The 10,820-nt window shown below is 39.5% G+C and overlaps 1 protein-coding gene across 1 annotated transcript in view; it reads right to left on the bottom strand.

Annotated features, from left to right (window-relative positions):
- Positions 1-10,820, bottom strand: part of LOC123506505 (alanine aminotransferase 1-like) — a 47,936-nt gene that overhangs the window by 33,886 nt on the left and 3,230 nt on the right. The window contains exon 2 of the mRNA XM_045258636.1: positions 6,161-6,250. Coding sequence (XP_045114571.1) covers positions 6,161-6,250 — 90 coding nt within the window. The remainder of the gene's footprint in view (positions 1-6,160; positions 6,251-10,820) is intronic.

Raw genomic sequence — 10,820 nt, 5'->3', positions numbered from 1 at the left:
GAGAGAGAGAGAGAGAGAGAGAGAGAGAGAGAGAGAGAGAGAGAGAGAGAGAGAGAGTTGGGTATGTGCCTGTTTTGTACATCACTGAGGGAGAACAGAACCGTCTCATTTCAACATTATGACTGGAAACAAATATATGAATTAATTTAATTTCCTTGTTCATTCTTTCCTGCACTGCAAGATGAAATAGTGACTCCAGACTTTGGGCAGCAAGGAAAGTAGGCCTTTGCTCTCTCACCACTACCATTTCCAGAGACAAGAGATAATTAGCGGGGTTCCATAGATGCTTCTCCTCATAACCTCTTACTGTGACACGTTTTAATATTTATTTTGGTTACTGTTAGGTGATTTTATACACCTTCAGAAACTCATGAGGACGATCAAAATTGTGAAGACTGGCCATATATCTGTTGACTTCCATAGACCCTTCTTAATGTAAATAAAATCGTCCAATCACGCCAAAAATCAAGCTAAAAATGCATTCCAATACTGAAGGGGTTAATAACGTAGAAATCTTGATAATCCATCACAAGAACTAAAAAATAAACAAATAAATAAATAACCTCCGACACAGTATAGCCGGAAACTGAGTGTACGAGTGATGTCAACAAGAGCATTTTGAAAGTAATCTGGGTAGGGTGGCGTGCAGTGCCGTTTCACATGAGCCAAGATCTGAAGGAGACTTACGACCACCGACTGAGGTTGAGCAGATCACACAACATGGAAGGAAGTGGTGGTTGTGGTCTGGTGACTGGTGACTAGTGAATGGTCTGCCCCGACATGACAAATAGCAATAACTGTAACACCCATGAAAAATGAATCACCCAAACTATTACAACACACAAGAATGAAACAGAATAACGTCCGTTTGGGCCTTTAATCCCTTCAGTACTGGGACGCTTTTTTACCCTGAGTTTTGGGTACGATTAGAACATTTTACTTACATGAGGAAGGGTCTATGGAGGTCAGAAGATAAACAGCCAGTCCTCACTATTCTAATTCCCCCCTCATAAGTTTCTGAAGCTGTATGAAATCATCAAATAGTAAGCAGAATGAATAAGAACGCGTCATGGTATTGACTGGGTTAAAGTATCCATTAAGTACACAATCCTTGTTAAACTTTGAACATAACCATGGAGACATCTCAATAATTTCCATCTCACTATGTCAACAGTACAGAATCTTTGTTAAAACACTTCCTTATAAAAAAAATAATCACAATCACAATAATTCTCTCTCTCTCTCTCTCTCTCTCTCTCTCTCTCTCTCTCCCATCATGTGACTGGTGCGTTCGAGCCAAGAGACAGCTTAATAATGGCTCTCTCTCTCTCTCTCTCTCTCTCTCTCTCTCTCTCTCTCTCTCTCTCTCTCTCTCGTTTGCATATCTGCCAGTGACACATATTAACGATAAGCTATTTTTAAGATAATGATAAGAGGGAAGGCAAGATGGTGGTGGTGGTGGTCGCGGTGGTGGTGACAGTAGTAGTAGTAGTAGTAGTAGTAGTAGTAGTAGTAGTAGTAGTAGTAGTAGTAGTAGTAGTAAAGAAGTTGAAGACGAATTAGAACCACCACCACCACTACACCACAATCATCACCACCACCACTACTACACCACAATCACCATTATCATCACCAGCACCGCGAAAATTAAACCATTCATTTCCAAACGTTCGTAGTAAATTACATCATTTTTTTAAGTAAATCTGTCAATACAACAAATACAAGTACACTTCACTCCGGCACACTACACTCAAAAATACACCAATCCATTAATTTCCTCTGTTAACAGTCCTGCACATGTGCCAGATTCTTATTTTAGTTACCTATTTCTTCCCTGCCAACGTCTGACGGTCTTTCCCTCTCATAATACACCTATGGGCTCCAATAGTAAGATACGCTATACTCACCACCACTGTTTTCCAAGGCCACACGTGATTCATAAGTGTTAATTCCTCCACTTAACCCCTTCAATACCATGATGCGTTTCCATATTCATTCTGCTTACTATCTGGTGATTTTATACAGCTTCAAAAACTTACGTGGGGGGATCAAAATAGTGAAGACTGTGGCTATCAATCATCTGACCTCCACAGACGCTTTCTAATGAAAATAAAATGGTCTAATCGTAAACAAATCTCAAGGTAAAAATGTGTCCCAGTATTGAAGGGGTTAATAATATACAAATCACGTTATTCTCTCACTAGGAACATGAAAGCACTCTTAATAACCAGTGTCACTTCAATTACGGCCTTATGAAAGTTATGGTGCGGCGCAAAAGTGCCTTACTTGTACTGCACCTTACCGTGACAGTCCAGCGAGTGAACAGGTGTGCTGCTACTGCTGGCTTTTAAGTCTTTCTTTTTTTTTCATGGTAGTTACTTGTGACATGTTAACATTTCTACATTATGAGCTGAATTTGCATACACTTGAGAAAATGGTTACAATCATCTCTGTAGCCTCTGAAAATGTCTATATGAGAAAAAGTGTTTTAGCATAAGTTTCGCGTCTCTTTCCATGTTTTTTGAGGCAAATTAACAAGATTTCTGCATCATGAACAGGAAAAACACTGGAGAACCCGGCTAATAATCTCGGAGGCCTTTGGAAATATCTTCAGAGTAAAACAATGAAAAATTGGACTTTTAATCATTCATTTATTGATTTAATTATTTTTGGGCGGGCCTGGTTTCTAGCTAAGGATTATCAATATTTCTATATGATGAACAAGAGAAACGCCGGAGAATCAGGTTAATCATTTGTGACCTTGGAAAATGTGTTGATGAGGAAGCAAAACGTTTCAGAGTATGTTTTCTTCTAATTCATTTACTTACTGGTATTTTTTGTTTTTTTTGTGTGAGAACGAGTGGGGGGACATCGAGGTGGGTTATATAGTGACAGGTTATTAAGATTTCTACATTATGAACAGAACCACTGGCGAACACGGGTAGTCACTTCTGGATCCTTGGAAATGGTCGCGGTAAAAAGCAAATCGTTTTAGCTAGAATGGCGGGCTAAAGGTGAAGGTTTGGGTAACTAGGGCAGCGTGGCAGCCAGCGACGCCTCACGTGGCACTGCCTAGCCGCACCAGGGGTCACTGAACCGCTCGGGAAAACACACCAGTCAACCCTCCGTACTGCTGCTGCTGCTGATTGAGAGAGAGAGAGAGAGAGAGAGAGAGAGAGAGAGAGAGAGAGAGAGAGAGAGAGAGAGAGAGAGAGAGAGAGAGAGAGAGAGAGAGAGAGAGAGAGACACTGGCTAATCATCTCTGTGGAATGTAGTACTCGTAGTGGTAGAAGAAGAAGAACAACAACAACAACAACAACAACAACACGAACAAGAAGAAGAAGAAGAAGAAGAAGATGATGATGATGATGATGATGACAAAGTAGTAAAAGTAGTAGTAGTAGTAGTAGTAGTAGTAGTAGTAGTAGTAGTAGCAGCAGCAGTAGTAGTAGTAGTAGTAGTAGTAGTAGTAGTAGTAGTAGTAGTAGGAGGAGGAGGAGGAGGAGGAGGAGGAGGAGGAGGAGGAGGAGGAGGAGGAGGAGGAGGAGGAGGAGGAGGAGGAGGAGGAGGGGAGCAGTGGTGGTGGTGGTTACACGTGACTTCCATCCACTCGTCGTAACGTTTCATTACAGCAGTCACGAGAGAGAGAGAGAGAGAGAGAGAGAGAGAGAGAGAGAGGGAGGATGCAGTTGTCACAGTCTGATTACTTCCTCTCTCTCTCTCTCTCTCTCTCTCTCTCTCTCTCTCTCTCTCTCGTATAGCTCAGTTTTCGTAGTAATACTTAAGACGGAATGCAATTTTGAGCCACCAATGTTTCTTTTATGAGTAACACGAATCAATCTAACTTGCATTATACATTTATCTATTCATTTGTGTCTGCTCATCTACCTATCCATAGCTAGTTATCTACCTATTCGTCTATTTACATACATATAAATGTATATCTGTGAATCTATCTATCCACATTTCTTTCACCTATTCATAAAACCATCAATCTCGCCTGCTATTTACCTATTTATTTATCTATCTATCTATCTATCTATCTATCTATCTATCTATCTATCTATCTATCTATCTATATATATATATATATATATATATATATATATATATATATATATATATATATATATATATATATATATATATATATATATATATATATATATATATATATATATATATATATATATATATATATATATATATATATATATATATATATATATATATATATATATATATATATATATATATATATATATATATATATATATATATATATATATATATATATATATATATATATATATATATATATATATATATATATATATATATATATATATATATATATATATATATATATATATATATATATATATATATATATATATATATATATATATATATATATATATATATATATATATATATATATATATATATATATATATATATATATATATATATATATATATATATATATATATATATATATATATATATATATATATATATATATAATATAATATAATATTGCCTATCTATACATCCAACTATCCATCTATCTATCTATCTATCAGTATGTATGTGTGTGTGTGTGTGTGTGTGTGTGTGTGTGTGTGTGTGTGTGTGTAATTCACTGTTTGATCTGCTGCAGTCTCTGACTACGGAACGAGCTCAGAGCTCATTATTTCCGATCTTGGGATAGGTCTGAGACCCAGACACACACCACACACCGGGACAACAAGGTCACAACTCCTCGATTTACATCCCGTACCTACTCACTGCTAGGTGAACAGGGGCTACACGTGAAAGGAGACACACCCAAATATCTCCACCCGTGTGAGTGTGTGTGTGTGTGTGTGTGTGTGTGTGTGTGTGTGTGTGTGTGTGTGTGTGTGTGTGTGTGTGTGTGTGTGTGTGTGTGTGTGTGTGTGTGTGTGTGTGTGTAATTCACCCCGGTTACCTGCTGGTCACTCAGCCAGTCTTCCCCAGTACGGAGCGAGCTCAGAGCTCACAGACCGATCTGACTGAGACCACATCACACAACACACCGGGAAAGCGAGGCCACAACCCCTCCAGTTACATCCCGTACCTATTTACTGCAAGGTGAACAGGGGCCACACATTAAGAGGCTTGCCCATTTGCCTCGCCGCTTTCCGGGACTCGAACCCGGACCTCTCGATTGTGAGTCGAACGTGTGTGTGTGTGTGTGTGTGTGTGTGTGTGTGTGTGTGTGTGTGTGTGTGTGTGTAATTCACTGTTCGATCTACTGCAGTCTCTGACGAGACAGCCAGACGTTACCCTACGGAACGAGCTCAGAGCTCATTATTTCCGATCTTCGGATAGGCCTGAGACCAGGCACACACCACACACCGGGACAACAAGGTCACAACTCCTCGATTTACATCCCGTACCTACTCACTGCTAGGTGAACAGGGGCTACACGTCAAAGGAGACACACCCAAATATCTCCACCCGGCCGGGGAATCGAACCCCGGTCCTCTGGCTTGTGAAGCCAGCGCTCTAACTACTGAGCTACCGGGCCGTGTGTGTGTGTGTGTGTGTGTGTGTGTGTGTGTGTGTGTGTGTGTGTGTGTGTGTGTGTGTGTGTGTGTGTGTGTGTGTGTGTGTGTGTTACTTAATACACCACGAAGAAATGAAAGGATCACGTAAGCAAGTCTAAAATGAGTCACGAAATAATACGGCTTCCCAGTACGTACTCGGAAATGTGGTGGTGGTAGAGGTGGCGATGGTCGTCGTGTGAGTACGTGATAAATAAATAATACTGAATTCCATCATGGTAAGTCTACTACTAGGTAAGTCTACTACTACTACTACTACTACTACTACTTCTGTTACTACTACTGCTACTTCTGCTACTCATACTGCTACCATTATTGCTACTTCTGCTACTACTACTTCTACTACTACTACTTCTACTACTACTACTACTACTACTACTACTACTACTACTACTACTACTACAGCTACTGCTACTTTTATTACAACAAGCACGTATGCTGCGCTAATACAACAATAAAATGAATAAATAAATAAACAAAGCACAAAGCAGATAGGAAACTTAAGACGAAGGAAGGGCTACCACCACCACCACCACCACCACCACAGCAGGTACAACTCTTTCACTTACTTGTCTGAGGAAGGTGATTGGTTTCTGGCCCATGGCGTGTGCGTCACCAATGTTAGCCTTGATGACTGTCTTGAAGGGCTTCTCTGCTCCCTGCAAAGACACAAGATAGGCTTGGCTCTTATTACTGCTCTCTATCTCTGTATTAGCTATATATTCAAACTACATCTCCACTCACAACTATTCACCTATTTTTATTCTGTCTGTATTTATGAAAAGACACATTTATAATGTAAAGAACTGTGTGTGCCTGAAAAATAACAGCATTTTTAATAACAGAGGAGAAATCTGATCAAGGGCAACAAAAAAAATTGAAAAAGGCCCACTTAGTTGCTAGTCCCCTTACAGGTCCAAAAGAGTTAGCCAAGAGAAAGGGATAAATGTCTTGATGCCCTCTTAAATGAAGTAAAGTCATAGAAAGTTGGAAATACAGAAGCAAGCAGAGAGTTCCAGAGTTTAGTAAAGCAAAGTATGAATGATTGAGAGTACTGGTTAACTCTTGTATTAGAGAGTTGCACAGAATATTGGCGAATGATTGAGAGTGACCTTTGGATTAGAGAGAATAGTGGTGAATGACTGAGAGTATGGGTTAACTCTTGCATTAAAGAGTTGGACAAAACAGTGGTGAATGATTGAGAGTATGGTTAACTCTTGCATTAGAGAGTTGGACAGAATAGTGGTGAATGATTAAGAGTACTGGTTAACTCTTGCATTAGGGGAGTTGGACAATAGTGGTGAATGACTGAGAGTACAGGTTAACTCTTGCATTAGAGAGTTGGACAAAATACTGGTGAATGATTGAGAGTATTAGTTAACTTTTGCATTAAAGAGTTGGGCAGAATAGGGGTGAGAGCAAGAAGAAAGCTTTGTGCACTGAGGGTGCAAGAGGAGGGGAGGCATGCAGTTAGCAAGATCAGAAGTATGCGTGAAAAAAAAAAAAAAAAAAAAACTTGGTCACTCCAGTCTACGTGAGAACCAAACTCTTTGTATTGATTTTTTTTTTTAATTAATGAAATTTTTTTTCCCCATTTTCCTGTATCCCTGGCTAGTAGTCTCCTTCACACATGATAGAAAAGGAAAGAGCAGAGAAAAAAAGAGAATGGCTTTGACAAGAAAAAAAGCTTAGTCATTAAACAGATAAAATAATAAACAAGTAAATACATAAATGGTGATAACATACACACACTCAATCATCTAAACTCACTTCTTCCCTGTCATTCTGTAAGTAATTCCTCTGCAGGACAAAAAATCTTTCCGCTGAGTCAGCAAGAGTGTCACAAAAATATAAAAACACTCGTCTCCTTTTGAAACACAGGCAGACTGATGCTACATTTCTAGCAAAGCCCCGTTACTAAGCATAAAGTTCCAGATCTTGTAAATACCAAGGTAGAAACAGTAAATGTGTCACATACTCTAAAATAAGGTGAGAATATGCAGAGCAATAAGCAAGAAGGGGGCATTCTCAAACACAATGGAAACACTTAGGGCAATCGGCAATCAAAGCAACAGTCGTGGCAGTGTTGCAGTGTTCACAAGTCCTCAGTTGGCACAGTTACTAAACATTTACTAGAACTATGGATAAAAACACTCCAAAAAAATAGCAAGATTCTGGAGACAAAACTGAGCTAAGGAGACTGTCAAAAACAAAACAGCAACCCACACCATGAACAAGAACACAAAGGAAATAATATAAATACTGATGTCTTTATACTTAATGACTGCTTCTACATGCTAACAGAAGACCTTTAAACTGTAACAAGCAAACAATTAACAAACAAGAATTTTCCAGTACAGTACCTAGCTACAATTTTTTCTGAAGGGTGCTAGACAAGGAAATAAAATAAAGGGAAAATGTGAAAAGAAACTTGTTTGCCACTCTCAAAATGCAAGACTTGTGTTTTAGTGTCAAGTATAAGAGCAGTGGTTCCCAACCTGTGGTACATGAAGGCACTTTTGGGATCATTTGCGATTTTTAGTTAAATTAAATTAACTAATTTCTCAGATAAAAAATATTATTGCTTTACACCATCAATTAGCTGGTGGAGAAGAAACAGATGCATCCCTTACATTATATTGAATTTTGTTCTTTGTTATTAGTTCATTTGTGTGTTCTATTTGTGAATAAACTGAAAATTGCAGGAACCAAATTTTTCTGGAACCAGGTGGTATGCGGGGACTGTCCCACACCTACAAGAGGTACTACTCACTCAGGAAAAGTTTGGGAACCACTGTACTAGGAAGTAGGCCCAACAAACTGAGGTGGATGACGGGCTGAAGTGCAGTGCAGTGCTATTATGAACACTTGTCATCTTACCACCTCATACATGTGCCCTAATACTCTCACACCTCACCACTTCATAGCTACATAATTTTACAGCCACATACCTCCATTTTTGCTCAGCCATACACTCTCACAGCCACAGCCACACTCACCTCACACACTGTATATAATACAGAGATACCTTCCAGACATACACTATAAGATATTGTGATGGAGGCTCAGTTTGCCTAACAGAATACTGTATGAATATAGACAGACAGTTGAGGAAAGGGAGAAATGTGAAAAATTAACAGCATTCCTCATAGAAATAAGTACTTGATATAGGTATGAAGCTAGACATTCACACTTTCAGTTTCACAGCTATACAAACTAACACTCACAGCATCATAGCCTCACACCATCACATTCTCACTTTCATAGCCACACAACATCACACTCATATTCTAACAGCCATACAGCATTACAGCCTCACACTAACAGCCATACAGTCACTGCCTCACACTCTCACAGCCACACACACACACACACACACACACACACACACACACACACACACACACACACACACCTTGTTGTCCCGGTGTGTGGTGTGTGCCTGGTCTCAGGCACAATGAGCTCTGAGCTCGTTCTGTAGGGTAACGTCTGGCTGTCTCGTCAGGGACTGCAGCAGATCAAACAGTGAATTACATTGGTCTATTCCGTTGATCAATTTATAAACTTGTATCAGGTCTCCTCTCTCCCTTCTTTGTTCCAGGGTTGGTAGATCCATAGCCTTTAGTCTCTCCTCATATGTCATCCCTTCAAATTCTGGAACCATTCTTGTAGCTATTTTTTGTAGCCTCTCCAATTTCCTTATGTGTTTCTTTTTATGAGGGGTCCACACTACTACTGCATATTCCAATTACACTCCATTGCCTTTAAGTCCTCCGAAATCTTAAGATATCTTAATGAGTTAGACTCATTCGGGGGTTGTGATCCTTTGGGTTTTCTGCCTCTTTTTTACAAAAAGATTGCTTCTCCTCTCGCTCCAAAATTGGCAGTTATTTTTAGAGCTCTTTTTCGTAAGGGTTCTTTTCCGGTATGCTGGCGTACTGCAAATGTTACCCCTATTCCAAAGGGATCTTCATCCTCCATTCACCCCGGTGACTATAGACCCATTTCCATAACCCCGGTGTTATCTAAGATTTTTGAGCGCCTGCTGGCCAAGCGTCTCAATCGTTTTTTAGATATTAATAATTTGTTGCCATCTAGTCAGTTTGGTTTTAGAAAAGGTCTCAGTACTTCTGATGCTCTCGTTTGCATAACGCACGACATGCAAGCTGCCCTTGATGCTGGTCATGAATCTAGAGTAATTTCACTTGATTTTAGTTCTGCATTTGATCGTGTTAATCATAGAGCCCTTTTATCGAAAGTTAGATCTATTGGTATTGGTGGCCGCGTCCATCAAGTTCTGTCAGAGTTCCTAACGAGTCGAAGGCAGCGTGTGACTGTTGATGGCTGCCTTAGTTCTTTTAGTCCAGTTGTATCCGGTGTTCCGCAGGGAAGTGTTCTGGGACCTCTTCTTTTATTATTTATACATCTGACATGTGGTGTGGGATTGAATCTAATATGGTTGCTTATGCTGATGACACCACTATATATGCGACAATTCCTTCCCCACAGGATAGGCAGAGAGTCGCTAATGTACTCACTCAAGATGTTTCAAGGATTCTGTCATGGTGTGATCGGTGGGGTATGAAACTGAACCCGAGTAAATCCCATAGTATGGTTATTAGCAGATCAAGGACACCTTTCCCAGTTCACCCTGATATTGTTGTCAACGAAGTACCTATTCCTAATTGTTCGTCTCTGAAGTTACTCGGAGTCACCCTTGATCCCAAACTTACTTTTGAGTTGCACTTGCGTTCACTTGCATCATCAGTCTCATGTAAAGTTGGTTTGTTACGCAAATGTAGGCGGATATATTCCTCTGATGATATTGTAAGAAATTGCTTTTACTCTTTCATACTGCCTCATTTTGAATATTGTCACTCTGTGTGGATCTCTGCAGCAGAGTCTCACTTAAAGCTTTTAGATAGAGCATTCAACCAGATTAAATTTCTTCTTCCTAATCTTGAGATTAATCTTCGGCATCGTCGTTTGGTTGGATCATTGTCCTATTTCTTCAAAATCATGTCTAATTCCAACCACCCGTTGCATTGTCATTTGCCTGCCCCTTCACTACCAGCACGTGCTACAAGACAATCCTTGATCATGAATGACCGTTCCTTGTCTGTGAATCGATGTAATACTTCACAATTTTCCCGGTGTTTTATCCCAGTATCTGCTAGACTCTGGAATACAATTCCCAACGAGATTGTTAATTCTAGTAACATTGAAGCA

This window comes from Portunus trituberculatus, chromosome 20, assembly GCF_017591435.1.
Source record: "Portunus trituberculatus isolate SZX2019 chromosome 20, ASM1759143v1, whole genome shotgun sequence".
In the NCBI taxonomy this organism is placed as follows: domain Eukaryota; kingdom Metazoa; phylum Arthropoda; class Malacostraca; order Decapoda; family Portunidae; genus Portunus; species Portunus trituberculatus.
Note: the sequence above shows the minus strand (reverse complement) of the source record. Positions and strands in the feature narration are given on the sequence as shown.